General features: G+C 39.5%; 1 protein-coding gene across 1 annotated transcript in view; it reads left to right on the forward strand.

Moving 5' to 3' along the window:
* Positions 1-25,458, forward strand: part of ZFAND4 (zinc finger AN1-type containing 4) — a 92,449-nt gene that overhangs the window by 55,194 nt on the left and 11,797 nt on the right. Inside the window, exons 6-7 of the mRNA XM_090279526.1 lie at positions 15,373-16,542; positions 17,622-17,676. Coding sequence (XP_090135652.1) covers positions 15,373-16,542; positions 17,622-17,676 — 1,225 coding nt within the window. The remainder of the gene's footprint in view (positions 1-15,372; positions 16,543-17,621; positions 17,677-25,458) is intronic.

Genomic DNA, 25,458 nt, shown 5'->3' on the forward strand with positions numbered 1-25,458 from the left:
GAGTATACAGAACCCTGCACCTGGTCCGAATGTTTCATAGACCTTGACTCTAATCAGTCAGTGTGACTCTCGAATTAGTGTATGTTATCTGTTACTGTCAAATGCCTGAATACAATAGACGATTTATGAATTTTAACCTTCTATCTCTCGTATGTATCCTCCTCAATAAAAGACATGAGGGATGAAGGTTTGGCTGCTGGTCTCCACTAGAGAGGCGGTCACCTTCCTTTCCCCAAACATAACAAAGTGTCCTGGGTAAAAGTTTGTTCCGCCGTGGTCATGAAGCCTCTGCTGGACAGAGCAACTTCCAACTGAGCCTAGGGTGTGTGTGGCACCACTGCCATAAGCAAGACACATCATAATTAAAATGCTAAAAGTTAAAAATAAAGACGGAATCTTAAAAGCAGCAAGAGAAAAGCAGAGAGTTACCTACAAAGGAGTTCCTATGAGACTGTCAGCTGATTTCTAAACATCGACATTGCGGCTCTACAGGAGACCCGGTTGGCCGACAACGGAACTATCAGAGAAACCAACTACACCTTCTACTGGCAAGGGAAGTCTCCAGACCAACCAAGACAGCACAGTGTTGGGTTCGCTGTGAAGAAAACGCTTGTTAACTCCATAGAGCCACCCACAGGAGGCACAGAGAGATTACTTACCCTCCGATTGTCAACAACTTTCGGCCCAGTCAGCATTCTTAGCGCATACGCCCCAACCCTCTGCGCCACCACTGAAGAGAAAGAACAGTTCTACCATGCACTGGACGAAGCGTTATCCAAGATCCCCAGAAGTAACGCTCTTTATCTCCTTGGAGACTTCAATGCAAGAGTAGGAGCCAAACACATGGCCTGGCCCACCTGCCTCGGAAACTGTGGGAGAGGAAAGATCAATGAGAATGGTCAGCGACTGCTTGAGCTTTCGTGTCACCACGGCCTGTGCGTGACAAACACATTCTTCAAGTGCAGAGATCCACCAGGTGTCATGGAGGCACCCCCGCTCCCGCCACTGGCACCAGCTTGACCTCGTCATCATCAGAAGAACGGATATTGGCAGCACCCTCCTCACCTGCAGCTACCACAGTGCAGACTGCGACACGGACCATGCCCTCGTGGTAAGCAAGGTGCGCATAATGCCGAAGAGGTTGCACCACTCCAAGATGAAGGGTCGCCCACGCATCAACACCAGTTGTGCCAGCAACCCAGTTAAGACCCAGCAATTCATCAACAGGATGGAAGATGCACTCGGCGAGGGAATGGCGGCAGATGACATTATCGAATCCAATTGGTCACGTCTCCGCGACGCCATATACAACTCCGCCATTATTGCTTACGGGAAGAAAGAGCGGAAGAACGCTGACTGGTACGAGGCTCACTGGGAAGAAATGGAACCCGTGATCGAGGCTAAGAGGAAGGCCCTACTGGCTTACAAGGCCACGCCCACTCCCAGTACACTTCAAGCTCTACGGGCTGCCAGGAACAAAGTCCAGAAGACCGCCCGCCACTGTGCCAACACCTATTGGCTAAACCTGTGCAGAACCATCCAAGAAGCCGCCGATATAGGCAACGCACGAGGAATGTATGAGGGTATCAAGAAGGCAACAGGCCCAATCCCCTCCAAGATCGCCCCCCTTAAGTCCAAGACAGGTGAGGTCATCACTGACCAGGAACAGCAAATGCGGCGGTGGACCGAGCACTACCTCGAGCTGTACGCGACGAGGAACACCGTAACAGACACTGCTCTTAACACCATCCCAGACCTACCAGTCATGGAGGAGCTAGACACCCCACCTACTGCGGCAGAGCTCGGCAAAGCCATCGACCGCCTCGCTTGCGGGAAAGCACCAGGAAGCGACGGAATCCCTCCAGAAATCCTAAAGAGCGGGAAACCAGTCCTGCTACAGCCGCTCCACCATCTACTCTGTCTCTGCTGGAAGGAGGGTTACATCCCCCAGGATATGAGAGACGCCAGCATTATCACCATGTACAAGAACAAAGGAGACCGCAGCAACTGCAACAACTACCGGGGCATCTCTCTCCTCAGCGTCGTCGGCAAAGTATTCGCCCGGGTCGCTCTTGCCCGCCTGCAGACCCTTGCTTCCCGCGTCTACCCAGAGTCCCAGTGTGACTTCAGAGCTGGCCGATCAACAGTGGACATGATCTTCTCCCTACGCCAGCTGCAGGAGAAGTGTCACGAGCAGCATAAACCACTCTACCTCGCCTTTATCGACCTCACGAAGGCGTTTGATCTGGTCAGTCGAAGCGGACTCTTCAGCTTGCTACGGAAGATTGACTGTCCACCACATCTGCTTGCTGTGGTCATGTCCTTTCACGACAACATGCACAGCACGGTGTCCTACAACGGCGCAACCTCTGAGGCCTTCCCAGTCAGCAGCGGAGTAAAGCAGGGCTGCGTCCTTGCGCCTACGCTGTTCGGAATCTTCTTCTCCGTGCTCCTCCAATACGCCTTTAAGGACTGCAGCGAGGGTGTCTTCATTCACACCAGATCCGATGGCAAGCTCTACAACCTGGCCCATCTACGAGCCAAGACCAAAGTCAAAGAGGTGCTCATCCGTGAGATGCTCTTCGCCGACGACGCCTTGACATCACACTCCGAAGAGGGACTCCAGCAGTTAGTCACTTGCCTTTCCCACGCATGCAAGGAGTTCGGACTAGCCATCAGCCTGACGAAGACGAACGTTATGGCTCAAGGTACGGGGACTCCCCCATGCATCACCATCGACGGATACACCCTGGAGGTTGTCAACGATTTCACTTACCTCGGGTCCACCATCTCGAGCTCTCTGTCAGTCGACTTGGAGGTCAATCGGAGAATCGCCAGGGCAGCCACAGTTATGGCCAAACTGAACCGGCGAGCGTGGAACAATTCCAGCCTCACTGAGAAAACCAGACTGCGCATCTACCAAGCCTGCGTACTCAGCACTCTCCTCTATGGCAGCGAGACGTGGACCACCTACGCAAGGCACGAAAGGAAACTCAACAGCTTCCACATGAGGTGCCTGCGACGCGTCCTGCATGTCGCCTGGCAGGATAAGGTCCCCAACACCGAGGTGCTGAAGCGAGCCAACATGAGCAGTTTGCATGCAGTTCTTAGTGAGAGACGCCTCAGGTGGCTCAGCCATGTCAAAAGAATGGATGCAGTCCGTATTCCCAAAGACCTCCTCTACGGCGAGCTAGCAGAAGGCCAGAGGATGACAGGGCGCCCAAAACTGCGGTTCAAAGACATCTGCAAAAAGGACATGACACAATGCTCCATCAATCTCAACACATGGGAAGTTCAAGAAGACGACCGCCTAGCCTGGAGGCTCGCGATCAGGCAAGGTACATCACGCGCAGAGGCTGCGCGCAACGAGGAGGCGGTCCAGAAAAGATCGAGGCGGAAGCAGCGTCAACAGCAGCAACAACAGCCATCTGCCTTCACCTGTAACAAGTGCGGCAGGGATTGTCACTCCCGAGTCGGACTGCACAGCCATTCTCAGTGGTGCAGATAGACTCTCAAGAAGCTACGCCATCATCTCTCGAGACGGACGGCTGCCGACGACGAGTTGCTGTGCCAAACAATTTTGCCAACTGTCTGAACCAGTTGACACTCTCATCAGCAACATGAGAGTTCTAGTTTGTGTCACATCCTCATCAACACTTGATATTTTCAGTCTTTTTCATTTTAACCATTCTGGTGGGTGTGTGGTTGTTTTCATTTATATTTCTCTGATGAAGAATAATGATAAGTTTTTCATAGACTTATTGGCCATTACAATATTGGCTTTTGTGACAACTTTTTATATCATGTGTTTAAATACATCAGATTTTAAAATAATTCTTGAATTGTAACTGCCTGTTTAAGTCTTTTGCTTATTTTTTTATTAGGGAATCTGCCTTTTGCTTATTGTTTTATAGGCATTTTCATACTATGGATAACAGTTATTTCTGAGATATGTGATTTATACATAGCTTACTCTTTCTCTTATTCTTTTAATAAATATTCTTTTTTAAAGTATGTTTTATTGATTATGTTTTTACTATATAGCAATTTTTCCTCTTTTCCTCCCCTCTGCCCAGTACCCCCCTTCCCTCCAGCAATCCCATCCACCTTAGTTCATGTCCATGGGTTGTGCATATAAGTTATTTGGCTTCACCCTTTTCTATATTATTCATAACTTCCCTATGTCTATTTTGTACCAACCAATTATGCTTCTTAGTTCCTGCACCATTTCCCCATTTATCCCTCTTCCTCCTCCTAGCTGATAACCCTCCAAATGATCCCCAAACCTGATTCTGTTCCTATTCTGGTTGTTTGCTTAGTTTATTTTTGCTTTTATTTTTTAGATTTAGTTGTTGATAGTTGTGAGCTTGTTGTCATTTTAATGCTCATAGTTTTTATCTTCTTTTTCTTAAATAAGTCCCTTTAACATTTCATATAATAATGGCATAGTGATAATGAACTCCTTTAGCTTTACCTTGTCTGGGAAGAACTTTATTGGCCCTCCCATTCTAAATAATAGCTTTGCTGGATAGAGTAGTCTCGGTTGTAGGTCCTTGTTTTCCATCACTTTGAATACTTGCCAGTCCCTTCTTGCCTGCAAAGTTTGAGAAATCAACTGATAGTCTTATAGGCACCCCTTTCTAGGTAAGTCTCTGATTTTCTCTTGCTGCTTTTAAGATTCTCTCTTTATCTTTAACCTTTGGCATTTTAATTATGATGTATCTTGGTGTGGCCCTCTTTGGATCTAGCTTGTTTGGGACTCTCTGTGCTTCCTGAACTTGTATGTCTATTTCTTTCACTAAATTTGGGAAGTTTTTCTTCATTATTTTTTCACATAAGTTTTTAATTTCTTCCTCTTCTTCTCCTTACGATATCCCTATGATTTGGATGTTGGCACATTTAAAGTTGTCCCAGAAGTTTCTAAGCCTCTCCTCAGTTTTTTCAATTCTTATTTCTTCATTCTGTACTGGTTGACTCTTTCTTTCTTTCTTTTAAAAGTATATTTTATTGATTATATTGTTACAATAGTTCCAATTTTTTCCCCTTTGCTCCCCTCTGCCCAGCACCCCCCCTCCCCCAACATTTCTTCCCCAAGGCCGTGCCCATGGGTCGTACATACAAGCTCTCCTGCCTCACCCTTTCATGTATTCTTCTTCTTTTTAAAAATAATTAATTAATTAATTAATTTAACAATAAAAAAGAACAATTTCTCCCTCTCAGACTTAAGACCCTTTATAATCTTATAAAGGACAATGGGCAAAGGTCTCGAGCTCTTCTAACTGCTCCAAGCTGGACATGGTCAGCGTCCTACCTACCCTTGGGTCCAGAAATCCCTAATAAGAGTGGGGGTATGGAGTGAAGGGTGGCCTTCCCACATGGGGAAGGATCATGCAGACTCCAGGTCTGTGGCTGTCCCAAGACAACGGCATGCTTGATTTAACAGGCTGGCATCCTTGTTGTATTCTGGAGGCAACAGATTTGGCAACAGGGTTAAAAGACATCATTCAATCCATAACCACTAGATGACAAAAGACAGGTATTAATTTTTCAATGTCCCACATTAGGGAAAAGAAGGGCTTCTTTGGAGGAAGGTGTGCCAGGTACATCTCACCTGTCCAAAACCCTTTTGCCCATTATATTTAGTTTGGGCTGAGGGAAACATTTTAGGTTTCCCCCCTCTCAGACCTCTGGGCTCTTTCTGTCCAATCCATTAGGAGAGAAAAGAGAAACCAGTTTTAAAGCGAAGCCCACAGACCACCCCATACTTCACCAACCCAGCCACTTAGTTCAGCCAAACCATTGAGTCTCAGGAGGCAGCGATGCAGACAGGATTAAGTGAGGCCTATGTGTACAGATAATCACTCTGGTAATGAGATCATAGGCTTATGCCCTTTGAAAACAGAAAACACATGTTAATTTATGTAACATAACCCACATAGAAGTCTCTAAATCTGTAGGACTGTCTTATCAGAAAGACATTCAGTTGCAAGGCATTTGACATTCTTCTTGCCTGTAAATTAAACATCTTCGATAATACCACAGACATAGTTTAACTTTCAAATGAAAACAAATTGTAAATGAAAAGAAACTTTAAAGACGGTTAGCTGCAGTATTTTATAGTCTACTACTGAGCATTGTGATTTTCCTTGAATCACAATTTTTCCCCCTAAGATTACCCTCCTTGTCATTAAAGGGACTGCATTAAGTCCATTTCTAATTTATCCTGTTCATTTGCATAAACACAACAAGAGTAGAAAATGATCACTTATGATCTTTAGTTCTGCTTTGCTGGAACTTACGCAAGGAACATTTAGGGTGACCTCTAGTCTGCCCTTCGGGGCACAGAAGCAGAACCACATACCTGGCATTCAGCCTCGCCTGTAAACACCTGTCTTTTTCAAGTCCTTCTGGTTTTCCAATGTGCCTTAAGGTCCTTTCTAGCCATCTTTCAGGAAAACAACCTTCATTCCTTCCCTGGAAAGATTGCCGTGGACTGCACATTCAACCAAGGTACCAGGCCTTTTATCTCGTGGGCTTTCATTACCTTTGAAAGTCAATCCCAGTTCCTCTGGGCTTTTTTGTAACAACCAGAGCCCAAGCATGTCTGCTTTAGGCATGACATTCCAGTCAAAGTCTTAGTCAAAAAAAAACCTCTATTAACAACTAGTCTTATTAGTTTTATGCAAAGAAACTTATGTCATTACTTACTTGTTTACAATGCCAAACTCTGGAAGGATCAGATAGGGAGAAAAATATACAGTGTGAAGGAAAATCCTTGTCCTTCTAATATTCACTGAACTTGCATTTCCATTCTTTATATTTTCATTTTTTCCCCCACAAAAAATTTTTTTTGTTTTTCCATTACAGTTGTCCCACTTTTTTCCCCCTCTTGCTTCCCTGCACCCTGCCCCCCCATTCTCCCACATTCAGTCCCCACCCAGTTGTCCATGTTCATGGGTCATTTATAATGTTCTTTGACTAGACCCTTCCCCTTCTTACCCCCTTCTCTCCCTCCCATCTCCCCCTTTGTTACTGTTAGTTTATTCCTTGTTTACATAGCTCTGGTTCAATTTTGCTCATTTGTTTGTGTTGTTCATTAGTTTCCCATAATAGGTGATAGCATAAGCTATTTTTCTTTCATTGCCTGGCTTATTTTGCTAAGCATAATTCTCTCTAGTTCCATCCATGTTGTTGCAAATGGTAGAAGTTCCTTCATTCTTTCAGTACTTATTCATTGTCATTTTCCCCCTTTGTACTGGTGTTCCTCTCTGTCTCTCTCTCTGTTTCTTCATCTTCTTAAAGACCCTTTAGCATCTCTTGCAATGCTGGTTTGGTGGAGATGTATTCTTTTAGCCTTCTTTTGTCTTGGAAACTCCTTATTTCACCTTCCATTTTGAATGAGAGTCCTGCTGGGTAGAGTATTCTTGGTTGTAGGCCTTTGTTTTTCATTGCTTGGAATATTTTTTGCCATTCCCTTCTGGCTTGTAGTGTTCCTGCTGAGAAATCTGATGATAGCCTTATTGGAGCACACTTGTATGTTATTAGTTGTTTCTCTCTTGCTGCTTTTAGGATCCTCTCTTTGTTTTTGAATGTTGGCATTTTAATTATGATGTGTCTTGAAGTGGGCCTGTTGGGGTTCATCTTCATTGGGACCCTTTGTGCTTCCTGGACTTGCGTGACTTTCCTCATGTTAGGGAACTTTTCTGTCATTAGTTTTTCAGAAAGGTTTTCCATCCCTTGCTCTTCTTCTCCTTCTGGAATTCCTATGATATGGGTATGATTACGTTTCATGTTGTCCTGCAGCTGTCTTAGAGCCTCTTCAGTCTTGTTCAGTCTTTTTTCATTTTGTTGCACTGTCTGTGAGTTTTTGTCTACATTGTCTTCCAGCTCACTGATCTGATCTTCTGCTTCCTCTAGCCTGCTTTTAATTCCTTCTATTGTGTTCTTCAATTCAGAGATCGTATTCTTCATTTCCTCCTGGCTCTTATTGATAGTTTCTATGTCCTTTTTCATGCTGGTGTAATTCTCAGTAAGTTCCTTTTAGTTTTTCTGGAGTTCCTTGTAGTTTCCCTGGAGTTCTTTGTAGTTTCCGCTGAGCTCATTGAGCTTCTCCATAATTCATGTTTTGAATTTCATATCTGATATTTTGCTCCCCTCTATTTCATTAGCACTCTCTCTGGGGATCCTACCTTTCCTTTCGATGGGGGATTGTTTCTCTGTCTCCCCATTTTTGTGACTCCTATTGTTTGTTGGTGCTTCTTAGAGTTATCTACACTTTCTGGATCTGCCCCTGTAGCGTCAGATCCTGTACCAGTCTGGCCCTAGGCAGCCTGTTGGAGACTTCCAGGGATCTACTGCCTTTGTCTGACTTCTTTAGTTGTTAATCTATTCAATCTGTGATTAGCCATCAGGCTTAAGGACCATGGGTGTGGCAACTTAATTCCTGTAGGCAGGGCTTTTGCTTCCCCTCAGGCTGACGCCAGTTGGAGGGGCGGGGGGGGGGGATGGTCTGCCTGCAGTACTGGGGAAGACCCAGCACTGGGACCTGGTCAACTGCCTCCCCAGTTCTCCCCTCAAAGCCATCACGCCAAACTCTTCCCAAGCGTCTCTAGTCCTCTCTGCCTTCCCTCTGCTCGAGCCCAGGGTAAGTGGGGGCCAAAATATTTATGTATGTGATCTACTTAAGAGCTCCTTTCCTTCTGCTGTTTCTCTCTGGCTAGCAAGAAACCCTGTGGCTTTTTGCTTTTCACAGCTGGATACTATTTTACTTTCCACTCTGTTGTTGTAGGCTGAGAAGCTCAGCTGGGGGTTTAGACCCTACCCTTCCCTGGGGGAACCCCCAGCTGCTGAGCTGTTTCTCAGTCCCTTCAGCTGCCACCCATGGGAGCCCAGCCAGCCCTTATGCGTCTCCGCATGTTGTGATGTAATGGCCTTTTCTGTCTCTCCGTGCTTATAAGACTTCTCTCCAGCCAGTGTTCAGTTGGTTATTCCAGATGATTTCTCCAAAATTAAGTTGTAAATGCAGACTAGTTCTGGAAGGAAGTTAGTGTAGCTTCCACTTACTCTTCCGCCATCTTGTTTCTCCCTGTTTATTTCTTTCTTATGTTCCAAATCATTAATTGGAACCCCACTTCCTTCCCTTCACCATTGGTTTAGTGTGTATTTTTCTTTGTTTCACTTTGCATAGCCTTCACTTCTTTCCTTATGCGTTTGTTATACCCAAGCATATCTGTCAAGTCTGTGAGCATTGTTATCACTAGTATTTTGAACTCTGCATCTGTTAGGTTGGCTACCTCCTGGTTGCTGAGTTCTCCCACTGGAACTTGATCTGCTCCCTCTTTTGAGCCATACTTCTCTGTCTCCTCAACTTTGTTTGCCTCTGTGTCTGAGTTAGAGCTGTTGCACCTGTTACTTTGTAAGGGGTGAAGCCTTAGATATTCGTCAGTGTGGGTGACCCATTTCCCCATTTTGTTGCACTGTTTGTGGGAGGGGCCTGAAAGGGAACAATGCTGCTTGCTCAACACTCTCCACCTTTTGGGGCACTTCTCCCACTTCCTATATGGGACTGGCATCCCTCTAGCTGGTGTCCTGGTTGTGGTGCTTAGGGTGGGTGGGTTTGCAGATGTTATAGGACTGTGGGGGCCCTCTAAACGGACTCTCTGAGAGACTGGCAGTTTCTTCTGCCACTCCAAACCCCACTGGTTTTCACAGTCAGAAGCAATGAGGCTTTATTTTCCCTGATGCTGGGACCATGAGCTGCGCTGTCTGGTGTGGGGCTGGGATCTTTCCGCAGGTGTCCCTCTTGACTTTTATAATGCTGGCTGCGCTTTCCATCAGCCAGCCACAGCCACTGCCTTGCTGCTGCCACGGCAGTTACCACCACCACCACACTGGGTTCTCTCTGCCCCAGCTGTGCCCCTCCTACTTGTTAGGATGGGTATTTCTTCTTTTTATCTTTGTTTGCTGGACTTCCATGCAGTTTGATTTTCTGGTTGTTCTCGTTGTTTCCAGTTTTGAGGTGGTTGTAGTCCTTCTTATGGTTGTTGAGGGAAGTGAAGTGTGTCTACCTATGCCTCCATCTTGGTCGGAAGTCTCATTTGCCCATTTAAAAATTGAATTGTTTTTCTTCTTAGTGTAAGTTCTTTATATATTTTGGAGATTAATCCCTTATCAGATGTATCACTGGCAAATATATTCTCTGATGCAGTGGATTGCCTTTTCACTTTATTGATGGTTTATTTTGCTGTGCAAATGCTTTTTATTTTGATGCAGTCCCAGTGTTTATATATTTTTTTGTTTCCCTTGCCCAAGGAGATATTTCGGCAAAAATATTGCTACAAGAGATGCCTGAGATGTTACTGCCTGTATTTTCTTCTAGGATTTTACTGCTTTTGTAACTTATATTTAAGTATTTAATCAATTTTGAGTTTATTCTTGTGTGTGGTGTAATTTGGTGGACTAGTCTTAATTTTTTTGCATGTACCTGTCCAATATTTTCAACATCTTTATTGAAGAGACTGTCTTACTCCATTGATTGCTCATGCCTCATTTGTTAGATATTAATTGAACATAATGGCACAGGTTTAATTCTGGGTGTTCTGTTCTGTCTCATTCATCTATAGCCTGTTCTTATGCCAGTACCAGGATTTTCTGATTAAAATGGACTTATAGTATAATTTGATAACAAGTATTGTGATACTTCCAACTGTGTTCTACTTTCTCAAGATTGCTGAGGCTATTCAAGGTCTTTTTTTGTTTCACATAAATGTTTGGAATATTTGTTCTAGATCTGTGAAACATGCCATTGGTATTTTAGTAGGTATTGAACTGAATCTATAGATTGCTTTGGGTAGTATGGACATTTTAATGATGTTAATTCTTCAAAACTATGAACGCAGTATATGGTTCCACTTATTTTTATCTTCCCCAGTTTCTTTTTTCAGTATCTTATAATTTTATGAGTACAGGCCTTTTACTTACTAGGTTAAATTTATTTTAGGTCTCTTATTTTTTGTTGTCTTTGTTGCAATAGTAAATGGGATTTTTTCCTTAATTTATCTTTCTGAGAGTTCATTATGGGTGTTTAGAAATGCCACTGATTTCTGAATACTGATTTTGTATCCTCCTATTTTGTGGAATGCATTTACTTAATGCAATGGTTTTATGGTAGAGTCTTTAGGGTTTTCTGTATATAATATAATGCCATCTGTGAATAAGGACAGTTTTACATCTTCCTTTCCTATTTGGAAGTCTTTTATTTCTTCTTAATCTGATTACTGTGGCTAGGACTTACAATATTGTGTTGAACATGAAAGGTGAAAGTGGACTTCCTTGTCTTGTTCCTGAGCTTAAGGAAATACTTTTAGTTTTTGCCTGTTGTGTATGATGTTGACTCTGAGTTTATAATGTTGAGGTATTGATTGTGTCTTATTCTTTTTCTTTTAGGTGTAGGGTTAGATTGTTTACATGAGACATTTCCTGCTTCTTGAGGTAGGCCTATAATGTTATGAATTTCTCTCTCAGGACTGCTTTTGCTGTGTCCTGTAGATTTTGAGTTGTTGTGTGTTTATTTTCATTTGTCTCAAAGTAACTTTAGATTTCTTCCTTGATCTCATTGTTTAATAACATGTTTTTAACCTGTATGTGTTTATGAAATTTTTAAAATTGTAGTTGATTTCTAGTTTCATACCATTATGATCTGAGAAGATGCTTGATATGATATCAGTCTTCTTGAATTTATTAAGTCTTGTTTTGTGTCCTAACATGTGATCTATCTCTGAGAATGTTTCCTGTGTGCTGGGGAAGAATATATATTTTGCTGCTTTGCGATGGAATGTTCTTAAATATCAATTAAATTAATCTGATCTAGCATGTCATTTAGGTGCTGTTGCATTGTTGATTTTTTTTGTCTGGAGGACCCATCCTTTGATATCAATAGGGTGTTAAAATCCCCTACTATGACTGTATTGTTGTTGATTTCTCCCTTAATGTCCACTAAGATTTTTTTTATATATTTAGGTGATCCTGTTATGTTAGGCTGTAGGTCCTTGCTTTTCATCACTTTGATTATTTTATGCCATTTTTTTCTGGCCTGAAGTGTTTCTGTTGAGAAATCAGTTGGCAATCTTAGGCGAACTCCCTTGTAGGTAAATAAGTGTTTATCTCCTGCTGCTTTTTAGATTCTCTCTTCATTTTTAACCTTTGCCGTTTTCATTATTATGTATCTTGGAGTGGGCCTCTTTGGGTTCATCTTGATTGGGACTCTATGCTTTCTGAATTTGTGTGAGGTTTTTCTTCATTCAGGGAAGTTTTCAGCCATTATTTCTTCAAGCTGAGTCTTTATCCCTTGTTTCAGTCTCTTCTCCTTCTGGAACCCCTACGATACAGATGTTGTTGTGCTTGATATTGTCCCAGAGGTCCCTTAGACTTTCCTAATTCTTTTCTTTAATTTTTTAAAATATGCTTTATTGTTTATGCTATTACAGTTGTCCCAATTTCTTTTCCCTTTGTTCCCCTCCACCCAGTGACACCCCATCTCCAGTTGTCCCCCAACTTAGTCCATGCCCATTGGTTGTGCATATAGTTCTTAGACTTTCCTAATTTTTAAAAAAATTTTTCTATGCTCTACTTGGGTGCTTAGTGTTATCCTGTCCTTTAAATCACTGATTTGATCCTTCACTTCATCTGATTCCTTCTAGTGTATTCTTCATTTCCGATATTGTATTCTTTATTTCTGACTAGTTCTTTTTTATGGTTTCTATGTCTTTTTTAATGCTTACTATTTCTTTTAAGTTCTCAAATGGATTGTGCATTCTTCCTTAAGTTCCTTCAGTATTCTTATAACCATTGTTTAAACTCTGCATCTGGTATTTTGGTTGCTTTCATTTCATTTCATTCTTGTGTCTTGAGAGTTTAGATTTTAATGTGATGTGGCTTTCAAAAAATATTTGGGCCATGTCCAGGTGGCTCAGTTGGTTGGAGCGTTGTCCAATACACCAAAAAGTTGTGGATTCAATTTTTGTCAGGACCCATAGCTAGGTTGTGGGTTCCATCCTTGGTTAGGGTGCACATAGGAAGCAAGCAATCAATGCCTCTCTTTCACAATGATGTTTCTCTCCCTCTCTCTCTTTCCCTCTCCCTTCCTCTCTCTCTCAAATAAATAAACATATCTTCATGTGAGGGTAAAAAATATGCAAATACTAGCTTAAATCTGTTAATTCAGGTTGGAGTGTTGTGAATGCAGTGTTCTTCATTTTTTTGCAGGAGATTTTCATCAGCTGAAATGTTCTGATTTTAATTTTCTGTTTTTATTTTATAATAACTCTATGGATTTGGTCTACCTTGTTCTGTTGGTGTATACACTTGTATAATTTTTACTCAAATATTAGCAGTTATGTGTAGACAAAAGTGAGGATTTTGTGTGGCAAAATAAATTACTTATTTCAAGAGCATCCTCTTCTCTATATTGAAATAGTTTGTTTTTATTAATCAATGGCATTCTTGTTGAAGGGTGCGGTTGTTATGTTTTATGACTTAATGATTTCTATTTGTGTTTCTAGGATTCTTACTTTAACTTTCATGATGCCTTTTTTACCTTCACTATCAAGTTCTTAATGGGTGCCTTTTCCTTCCTTCTTACCCTTCCTTTCTACAGATGTGCCACCTTGAAGCTTCTCCTCAGGTCTTAAGTCACTTGCTTTTTATTTCCTAGTAGCTTGTGCTTTAATGTCCTAGATTTTAAACCTGCTGCTTTCAGTATTTATTATAATCAAGTGGGATTTTCTCTTATTGGATTTATTTTATATTTATTCCATCAGCATTAGATTATCCATATTTCTTATTTTTTCCCTCTTCCCTTCCCTTTCCCACCTCCCTTCCCTCCTTCCCCCTTTGCTTCCTTCCTTCCAGTCTTGCCCCATGCTCTTGCTTATTTCTCACCATAGGCATAGACTTTGCAGATAAGTTTCCTGGATTTGAGTATTTTCCTACTTAGAGGTAACTTGAAGTTAATTTTATCTGTCTTTTAGTTTTGATGACAGATTATGGGTGATTTTATTTTTGTTGATTAAAAAAATTTTTTTGGAAAATTCATGGAGAAATTCGGATTTAGACAACTACAGTTGATCTCTATAGCTGAGCAGTCATACCTTCATTTTTGAGGAATATTTTTGCTGAGAATAGAATTGCAGATTGGCAAGACAATGGCTCTAAGATATAAGCAGCTACTGGAGCCAGCATATCTTTCCAACATTCTTATTTCTTTGGATTTTTAGCTCCTCTACTTCTTGCCTCAAATGGTATTTACAGAATTATCTAGCTTTTCTTTTATTTCTAGGTTGGAAATATTGGTATGTTATCATGTATTTTATCCCATCCAGGTGCTTATATTAACTCAGACCTTGAGGATAAGAGCAAAAGCTTCATCTTTAATCTTCAACTTTATCTATAACATCATGAATTTTTGTGATACTTTCATTAAAACCTAAAAAATACTGTATTAGAGACCTGTAGATACTCCCAGGTTTGATGGTTTGCTAGGAATACTCATAGGACTAGCATATAGTTGTATTCATGGCTAAGATTTATTTCAGGAAAAGGATACAAAGTAAAATCAGGAAAGGGAAAAGGGAAACTGGGCATAAGCTTCCAAGAGTCCTTTCCTGGTGCAATTTCATAGGATATGCATAATTACTTTATCAATAACTTGTAGTCAGCACATGTAGAATGTTATCTACTAGGGAGTATCACTAGAGACTCTGTGCTTAGGTGTTTTATTAGAGGCTGTTCATGTAGATATTCTCTGCCTAGCATGTACCAAAATTCTAGACTCCTAGAAGGAAAGGGCGCACTCAGCATAAACTATTGTTTGCATGAACAGGCTAAGCACAATGAGCCATTCTTATCAGTGAGGATGGTGGTAACCCTCTTGAACTATAAGTTCCCATAAGCCAGCCAACATTGCAAGGAGGGCTTTTCAAGGATAGCAGTTTAGTTCTTTTAACTCTTCTCTGCAATACTTACCTTGCCAACCACTTACTCATCTTGCTAGTAAGAGTTCTTTGGGATCTAAAATAGGTCAGCAATGTCATATCTATATAAGCAGTGAGGTTTCTTCTCAGCAAAACTCTTATAGTTAATCAGAAGTGAGGGAAATAAAATTATTCTCAAAAAATTATTTTTAAGGAAGATAGCAAAATTCTTTTCCATCTTAAGCTTAAGATTTTAATCTTTTAAACATTTTTAATTAAGGTAATCAAAATGCCATTGTTTTACATAAAATCACATTTTCTTCCTTTATTAGTTTTTATTAGTGGGAAAAAAATGACTGAAACGACTGTATAAAGGAATTATATATTCCCTCTTTTATTGTAGCCTAAGAAAGCTGTCAAGGCACAACCTCGCCCACCTATAGCTCCTCGATCTTCTACTGGTTCCACAGCAGCTGTTCACAGATTGTTAAGAGTTCTCCCCCACATTGGGCAGTCTTGTTTACCTTCTGGGAATGTACATCTACCAGAAACATCCAGCAATACAATTTCAAGTTTGACAACTCTGTCCCCTGCTGATAAACCCATATCATCTATAACTAGTGATTTTTGTAAGGAAGATGATAACTGGGAGAGTAACACACAACCTCATTTCAATGATAGCATCAAACTACCCTCTCAGATAACCCACGTGGAGTTAAAAAATGACAAAGAGGTTGCTGATTCTATTCTCCATCTTGGATCATCCCAACCTAGGCGGAAAAAATACTTTTCAGAAAAATTGTCACCTAATAATGAGGATTACAATGTTTTATCTCCAACTTCTGAAGAGTGTGTAACTGAAAAATCACTTCTACCTGAAGTGGGTTCATTTGCTTTGTTTAAAGAAGGAAATATTGATGAACAGAGCAATGGCTTGAAAGGCACCGAGAAGGTTAATCCTGATTTCTTATTTACTAATGGTGATAAAAGGTTGAAAGCTACAGAGCAGCATCTTAAACGTGTTGCAAGAGTATTGAGTGGTGAATCAGTAGAGACTACAGTTCTCAGCAATCATGAATTAAGTCCTCACAAGAATAGACTCCTGTCACCTCTTCAGTGTTCTACACCAATGTCACTCCCTAATTCTTTGAAGAAACCACAGAGACAGTCCAAATGTTTTGAATCTGGGAAACTCCAGTCTTCTCCTTCACAAAATATGCTCCAGTCATTGGATGTTCAAAATATAACTGATTCTTATTTCTCTAGGACTACACGCTTTCGAGCTGTTAAAGTTGATTCACCTGGGAAAAGATCCAATATTATTTCTAAAGTTGAGGCTCGGGACATCACAGAAATGGCTAACAAGTCTTCCAAGGAGCCTGTTGGTTGTGTAAATAATATAGGTTTTCTTGCTTTGCTGGCCCGGAGCGCAAGCAGAGAAGGGTTGCCGAGTACATGTGGGGTAGGTAGGCTTCGGACCTCTGGAATTAGGCCATCCACAGACCTCCAGCATTTTCAGGAAGAATGCATTAAGAAAAGTTCTCCCCAGTTAGAATCTACAGATTTTTTTCTAGTAAGTACCTTCTTTTTGATATGTTCTAGTAGTAGTTATCCTTCTAATGATTCAATATATTTAAAGTTTGTTTTTTGTTTACATAAATAAGGAGGCCTAAGGTTAACTTCTTTTAATAGTTTCTCTTAAAATATTTATCTAGTTTGTAGAGAATCTTTTTGTTATGTAAATTTTAAATAATGTTTTAGTTCTAAATTGAGAACTGTAACTTGAAAATAATTTTATTTAAACAACTTATCATAGTAGCCCCCCCCCCTTATCTATGGGAGATACATTTCAATACTTGCAGTGGATATCTGAAACCACAATAATACCAAACTCTATCTATACTATGTTTTTCATATATATATATATATATATATATATATATATATATATATATACACACACACACACACGATAAAGTTTAATTTATATGTGTAAATTAGGTGCAGTAAGAGATTAACAACAACAATAATAAAACAGAGCAATTATAAAAAAACTCTAATTAAAGTTATGTGAATGTGGTTTCTCTCCCTCTCATAATTTCTTATTGTACTGGACTCACCCTCTTCTTCTTGTGATAGTGTGAGATAGTATAATGTTAACATGATGAAATAAGTGAGTTTGTATGCTCTGGACAAAGGGATGATTTATTTCCTGGAGGGATGGAGTGAGATTTTATCATGCAAATCAGAACAGCATGCAATTTAAAACTTATAAATTGTTTATTTCTGGAATTTCCCATTTAATATTTTTTGACAGTGGTTTATGTTGGGTAACTGACACTGCAGAAAGCAATACCATGGATAAAGAGGGAAATGCTGTATTTTTAAATGCTATTTTTATTAATGTTTTTCCCAAATGAGAACTTCTTTTTGAGCCATCAAATTATACTCTCTTAAACATAAGTAATAAGCACAATATTTCTGGATGTGAGAATCAATTTACCAGTTAATTTAATTAAAATTAGATTAAATAATTTTAAATGAAAACCCAACAACATTTTTATAATAAAGTGAAAGTACTCCATGTTCGATGTTTTCTTCTGTTCTCCACTAACTTACCTCCATCATAGATGTTTTGTGTTTTAATTGTAGTCTTCCTGTGGTATTGGAATGAATGAAAATAATACAGCAGCAGGGAAAAGAATAGGTAAGCTACAGATGATTTTTTAAAAAATTTAAAACTAATAATCATATCATTAGGCATGCTATTGAATTTCAAAGGGAAACGAGAAAAACATTCTCTGTAGTATGTGCAGAGTAAACTCACCCTAAACTTTGTTTAATCCACTTAAGAAAATGATTATAAGAACTGACTGTAGGACATATTTGATGAATGAAACTAAAATGAAATTTAGATCTCTTGTCTGGGAAGGGATATGGTCTATGTGAAAAGACAACATGAATGAAAAACTAATTTGTAGTTCCCAATGCTCCCAGTAACTGGCCACTTTAGAGCCATGCTGGGATGCAAGATGGGTTTTGATGAAGTATCCTAGAAAGTTGTTTCTTTTTAAAAACATATATATTATTTTATTCCATCGTTGTTCAATTACAATTGTCCCAATTTTTCCCTCATTGCTTTCTCCCCAACCTGTTGTCCATGTCCATGGGTCATTTTTACTTGCTCCTTTACTTGACCCTTCCTTCACCTTCTTTCTTCCATTATCCCCTTACCCCCTTCCCTCTTGTTGCTGTCAGTTCCTTATTTCCATGTCTCTGGTTCTATTTTGCTCATTTATTTTGTTCACTAGGTTCCATTTACAGGTAAGATCATATGGTATTTGTCTTTCATAACACTCTGTATTTCCATGTATGATGTCACAAAGGGTAGGAGTTCTTTCTTTCTGATGTGGAGTATTCCATTATGTAAATGTACCACAGCTTTTTGATCTACTCATTTAGTGAAGGGCACTTGGCTGTTTCCAGCACTTGGCTATTATAAATAACACTTCTAGGAATATAGGGGTGCATAGGTTCTTTTGAATTGGTGTTTCAGGATTTGTAGGGTATAATCTCAGCAACCAAGGAAGTAAAAGACTTGTACTAAGAAAACTGCAGGACACTGGAAAGAGAAATTAAGGAAGATACAAATAAATGGAAGGATATACCATGTTCATGGATGGGAAGAATTAACATCATTGAAGTGTCCTATACTACCCAAAGCAATCTATAGATTCAATGCACTTTCTATTAAAATACCAATGACACATTTCAAAGATTTAGAATAAATATTTAAAAAATTTATATGGAACCAAAAATGACCCTGAATTGCCTCAGCAATCTTGAGAAAGAAAAACAAAGTAGGAGGGATGACAATACTTGATATCAAACTGTATTGCAAGGCCACTGTAATCAAACCAGTCTGGTATTGGCATAAGAACAGACACATAGGTCAATGGAACAGAATAGAGAGCCCAGAAATAAACCCAAGTCTCTATGGTCAATTCATATTTGACAAAGGGGTCAGGAGCATAAAATGGAGTAAAAATAACCTCTTCAACAAATGGTGTTGGGAGATCTGGACAGGTACATGCAAAAAAATGGAACTAAATCACCAACTTACACCATACACCAGAATAAACTCAAAATAGATAAAAGACTTAAATGTAAGCCATGACACCATAAAAGTCATAGAGGAAAACGTAGGCAATAAAATTTCAGATATTCCACATAGCAATATTTTCACCAATATATCCCCTAGGTCAAGGTATGTAAAGAAAAGAATAAACAAATGGGACCACATCAAACTAAAGAGTTCCTACTCAGCAAAAGAAAATATCAGCAAGATGAAAAGGGAATCAACGGTATGGGAAAACATATTTGCCGATGATACTTCAGACAAGGGTTTGATCTCCAAAATATATAAATAACTTCTATGACTCAACACCAAGAAGACAGACAACTCAATTAAGAAATGGGCAAAGGACCTGAACAGACACTTCTCTAAGGAGAATATACAGAGGGTCCATAGGCATATGAAAGAATGATCAACATCACTAGCCATCAGAGAGATGCAAATAAAAACCACAATGAGATACCACTTTATACCAGTCAGAATGGCCATCATCAACAAATCACAGACAAAAAGTGCTGGCGAGGATGTGGATAAACAGGAACATTAGTGCACTGTTGGTTGGAATGCAGACTGGTGCAGCCACTACGGAAAACAGTATGGAATTACCTCAAAAAACTAAAAATGCAACTGCCTTTTGATCCAGCAATTCTATTGCTAGGATTATACCTGAAGAATCCTGAAACCCTAATTCAAAAGAACCTATGCACCCCTATGTTCATAGCTGCACTATTTATAATAGACAAGTGTTGGAAACAACCTAAGTGCCCATCAGGAGATGAGTGGATCAAAAAAACTGGTACGTTTACACAATGAAACTCTATGCAGCAGGAAGAAAGAAGGAACTCCTACCTTTTGTAACAAGATGGATAGAACTGGAGAACATTTTTAATTTCTTAAGATATTTTTATACTTCTTTCTACAGTGGTTGTACCAGACTGCATTCCCACCAACAGTGCAAAAGGGTTCCCCTTTCTCCACATCCTTACCAGCATTTGTTGTTTGTTGATTCACTGATAATATCCTTTCTGACAGGTGTGAAGTGATATCTCATTGTGGTTTTAACTTACATCACTGTGACATTGAGCATGTTTTCATAGGTTTATTGGCCATCTGTATGTTCTCTTTGAAGAAGTATATTTAATCACTTTGCCAATTTTTTAATTGGATTGTTTGTGGGTTGTTTTTTTGTTTCGTGTTGAGTTTTCTAAGTTCTTTATAGATTTTGGATATTAACCCCTTATTAGCTGTATTGGTGAATATATTCTCCCATTCTATGGGTTGTCCTTTTATTTTTTTGATGGTCTCCTTTGCTGTGCAAAAACTTTTTAGTTTGATGCAGTCCCATTTTTTTTTTTTTTTTTTTTTTTTTGCCGGGGATATATATCAGATAAAATATTGCTATGAGCAATGTCTGCGGTTTCACTGCTTATGTTTTCTTCTAGAATTTTCATGGTTTGGGGTCTAATATTTAAATCATTAATCCATTTTGAATTTATCCTTGTGCATGGTGTTAGAAGGTAGTCTATAGTTTCATTTTTCTGTACATATCTGTCTAATTTTCTCAATACCATTTATTAAATAAACTGTCTTTAGCCCATTGCTGGTGCTTGCTTCTTCTGTTGAATATTAATTAACCATAAAGTGTAGGTTTATTTCTGGGCTCTCTATTCTGTTCCATTGATCTGTGTCTTTTTTTATGCCAGTACCATGATGTTTTGATTACTATGGTGTTATAGTATAGTTTGATATTAGATAGTGTGATTCCTTCAACTTTGCTCTTCTTTTTCACCCTATGTCTTTTGATTGGAGCATTTAATCTATTCACATTTAAAGTGATTATTGATAGGCATGTATTTGGCATTTTATTTTTCATAATATTCTTTTTTCTCTATTTCTTTTTATTGTTTATTGATTTTAGAGAGAGGGAGGAATAGAGAGAGACAAGGGGTTTAGGGAGGGAGAGAGGGATAGAGAGGGGGAGGGAGGGAGAGAGAGAGATCTGTTGTTCCACTTATTTATGCATTCCTGCATTGCTTCTCTTATGTGCCCTTATCAGGGTTTAAACCCACAACCTTGGCATATTGGGACTATGCTCTAACCAACTGAGCTTTCCAGCCAGGGCTTTCTACTTCTTATAGAAGTTTCTTTAACATTTCTTGTAATAGTGGTTTGCTGGTGATGAATTGCTTTAGCTTTTTCTTGTCTGGGAGGCTCTTTATCTGTCTTCAATTCTAAGTGATCATTTGCTTGGAGAGTAGTGTTGGTTACAGGTCCTTGCTTTTGATCACTTTGAATACTTCATCATTCCAAACCCTTCTGCCTGCGAAGTTTCTGTTGGGAAATCAGCTGACAATCTTGTAAGAACTCCCGTGTGGGTAACTTACTATTAGGGTTTTTTATTTATTAATTTATTCTTCTTCTTCTTATTATTATTATTATTTGCTGCTTTTAATAGTCTCTCTTTATCTTTAATTTTTTGACATTTTAATTATGATGTGTCTTGGTGTGGACCTCTTTGTGTTTATCTTGTTTGGAACTCTGTACTTCTTGGGCTTGTATATCTTATTTCCTTCTCCAGATTAGGGAAGTTTTTTGTAATCATTTCTTCAAACAGGTTCTCAATCTCTTGCTCACTCTTTTTCTCCTTCTGGTATCCCTATGATGTGAACATTGTCACACTTGATGTTGTCCCAAAGGTCCTTTAGATTTCTTTTTTTCAGCTCTGCTTTGACTTTTATTTATGTTGTCCTCCAAATTGGTGATTCAATCCTCTGCTTCATGTAACCTGCTATTGATTCTTTCTAATATATTCTCCATTTCAGATATTGCATTATTCGTTTCTGACTTTTTTTTTTTTTTTTTGGTCTCCATGTCCTTTTTAATGCTTACTATCTCTTTGTTTAAGTTCCCACTGAGTTGATACATTCTTCCTTTAAGTTTCTTGAGTTTCCTTATAACCTTTGTTTTGCACTCTGTATCTGGTAGCTTGATGGCCTCCACTTTATTTAGTTCTTTTTCTGGGCATTTCTCTTGTTCTTTCATTTGGGATATGTTTCTTTGCTCTCCATTTTGGCTGCCTCACTGTATTTCTTTCTGTGTATTAGGTAGATGTTCTATGACTCCCCATCTTGGTATGGTAACCTTATATAATAGGTGTCAGTTGGGGCTCAGTGGCATAATCTGCCTGATCACCTGAGCTGGGTGCTCCAGGAATGTTCCTTGTGTGTGTTATGTGAGCCCTCCTATTGTATTTGAGTCTTGATTCCTGTTAGCTTGTCTGTGACTGGAGTTGATCATCAGGCTGATTGACTATGAAGATTGACCCCAACAGCAGTGTTTGAGCTGCTATTGGCAACTGACTCCACAAAGCAGAATTGGCCCCAGCAGTGTCTGCTGTCTGCCAGTATCTCCTTTTGAATGTGCCACTTTTGAAGGTTATTGGGTTGTGCTCTGATGTGGTCTGAGCTCTGGGTGTGTTGGTTCCAAGGTATTTTGGGAGGGACTCCAATACTGGTCAAATGTGAGACACTGCCTTTAACCAGCCTTGAGGTACCAATTGTGGAACTACCAAGTGATCTGCAGTTTGTGTCTGCCTCTACTGTGCCTGGCTACTTGTGGGAGGGGCCAACCTGTGTATTAAGACTGGCTTTCACCAGCTTTGAGTCTGGAGGCTGGTCAGCGAAGGCCCAATGAACCTTGAGATCCATTTTTGTTTGCTGGCTGCCTGTTTGTCTCAGAGACTGGTGGAGCCTCTGGCAGTGTATGAGTTGTGTGAGACAGGTTCTCAGTGAGTCACTAAGTAGGGGCTTTGGTGTTCATTTGGTTGATACAGCTTTCAACTCAGTGTCATTGTTGGGTCTGAGGCAGCTCAGCAAAATCTCAGGATGCACCAGGGCCAGCCACCAGCTATCTGAGATCGATGGCCCTTTGTAGTAGAGTGGGGTCTCAGGGAGTCATCAGGATGAGGCTAGCAGAGTTCATCAGGCAGGTGGGTGGAATCCCCTCTGATTTCACAGCCAGATATTGTGTGGGTCCTTTTTTCTGGCTCTAGGTGCTCTGGGATAGAGAGACTGGCTTGGGGCTGAGGTTTGTCACTACTCTGGGGGAACCTTCTCAGGTAAGATATCTTTCTGAATTCTCTTCCATTTCACATGGTTGTAGGGTTAGCCACTTTTGCATTTTTGCCCTTCCTACCAGTCTTGATGGAAGTTCCTCTGTAAATCCTTAGTTATAAGACTTCTGTTCAGCTTGTCTTCAGATGGATATTCAGGTTGAATTGTTCAGTACCTTAAGCCACTACTCTGATATGGTCTTGGGAGGAGGTGAGCCTCATTCCCACCTACTTTGTCACCATCTTGAACCCCATGATTTAAGCATTTTTCAATTGCCACAGCACCTTAGAATTCACCATTAGGAGTGTGAACTGAGTTTCAGTCTGCACCTGTCTTTCTTACCTTTTCTGTCCATTCAATTTGTACTTCTTAATCCCTTCTCCCAATGCACTCATTCCATCCAACCTTCCTCCCATCTTGCAAACATCAAAATGTTTTCTGTATATATAAGCCTGTTTCTGTTTTGTTTATTTTGTTTTTTAGATTTCATATATAAGTGAAATCATATGGCATTTGTCTTTGTCTGACTTAGTTAACTCAACACCATACCCTCTAGGTCTATCCATGTTGTTTCAGATGGCAAGATTTCATTCTCTTTTGTCATTGAGTGATATTTTATTTATATATGCATGAGTTTTATGTCCATTTATTCACTGATGAATACTTAGGTTGAGCACATAACTTGGCTATTGTAAATAATATTGCAATGAACATATGGATGCATATATCATTTCAATTAGGGTTTTGGGTTTCTTCAGATAAATACCCAGAGGTATAATTGCTGGGTTCTACTTTTCTCCTGTCATAATCTCTGTTTTAAAATCTGTTTTGTCTGATATAAGTAATTGCTGCCCCAACTTCTTTGTTTGTTTTTATGTTCATAAAATATCTTTTTCCATTCCTTTACTTTCAGCCTATCTGAAGCAAGTCTCTCTTTTTTATTGTTGTTCTATTACATTTGTCCCAGTTTTTCCTCCATTGCTCTCCCCTCCCCCGTCCCTCCCTCTGTTCCCACAGTCAATCCTCACCCTGTTATCCATGTCCATGGATCCTTTATACATGTTTCTTGACTCAACCCTTCCCCTTCTTTCTCTTGTCAACAGCATATGTAAGAGTATTATTTTCTTATCCATTCAGCCACCTTATGCCTTTTGATTGTAGCAATTAATTCATTTACATTTAAAGTAATTGTAATGTAGATATGTAGTTAGTACCATTTTATTATTCATATTTTTTATTTTTTTATTTTTAAAGAAGTGTCTTTATAATTTCATATAATACTGGCTTGGTGGTGATGAATTCCTTTAGCCTTTCCTTCTCTGTAAGCTCTTTATTTCTTCTTTGATTCTAACTGATAGCTTTTACTGTGTAGCATAATAGTGGTTGTCCACCATACTGTTTTCCACTGTGGCTATACCATGTTGCATTCCCACCAACAGTGTACAAGTTTCCCAATTTCTCCACATTCTCAGCGATACTTGTTATTTTCGTTCATTTTTCCTCCCTCCCTCACCCCTTCCCTTTCTTTCTCTTTTTGTAGCAGACATCCTAACAGGTATGAGGAGGTATTTCACTGTGGTTTTGGTTTGATGATTAGTGATACTGAGTATCTTATTATGTACTTAGCCATTCATATATCTTCTTTAGAGATATGTCTATTCAAATCTTTTGCCCATTTTTGAATCAGGTTGCTTGTTTTTTATTGTTTATATTTAATTCCTCTTTATACATTATGGATATTAATCCCTATCAAATATATGATTTGCAAATATTTTTTCCCATTTTGTATGTTGCCTTTTTACCCTATTGATAGTGTCTTTTGATGGACATCAGTTTTTAATTTTTATGAAATCTAATTTGTCTATATTTCCTTTGTTGTCTATGCCTTTGGCATCATATCCAATAAATCTTCGCCAAATCAATGTCACGAAGATTTTCACCTATATTTTCTTATGGGAGTTTTATAGACTTTGGTCATATATTTAGGTCTTTGATAAATTTTGAATGAATTTTATATGTGATATAATGTATGGGTCTAATTTTATTTGTTTCCATGTATATATCCACTTTTCCCAGAACCATTTGTTAAAAAGACTATCTTTTCTCCATTGAATGGTTTTGGTACATTTGTCAAAAATCATTTGACCATATACGTGAGGGTTTATTTCTGTATTCCCTAATCGTGTTCTGTTGCTCTGTATGTCTGTCTTTATGCCAGTCCCATGCTGTTTTGATTACTGTA

Source organism: Furipterus horrens, unplaced genomic scaffold, assembly GCF_987537825.1.
Source record: "Furipterus horrens unplaced genomic scaffold, mFurHor1.1.pri manual_scaffold_5, whole genome shotgun sequence".
NCBI classification, from domain to species: domain Eukaryota; kingdom Metazoa; phylum Chordata; class Mammalia; order Chiroptera; family Furipteridae; genus Furipterus; species Furipterus horrens.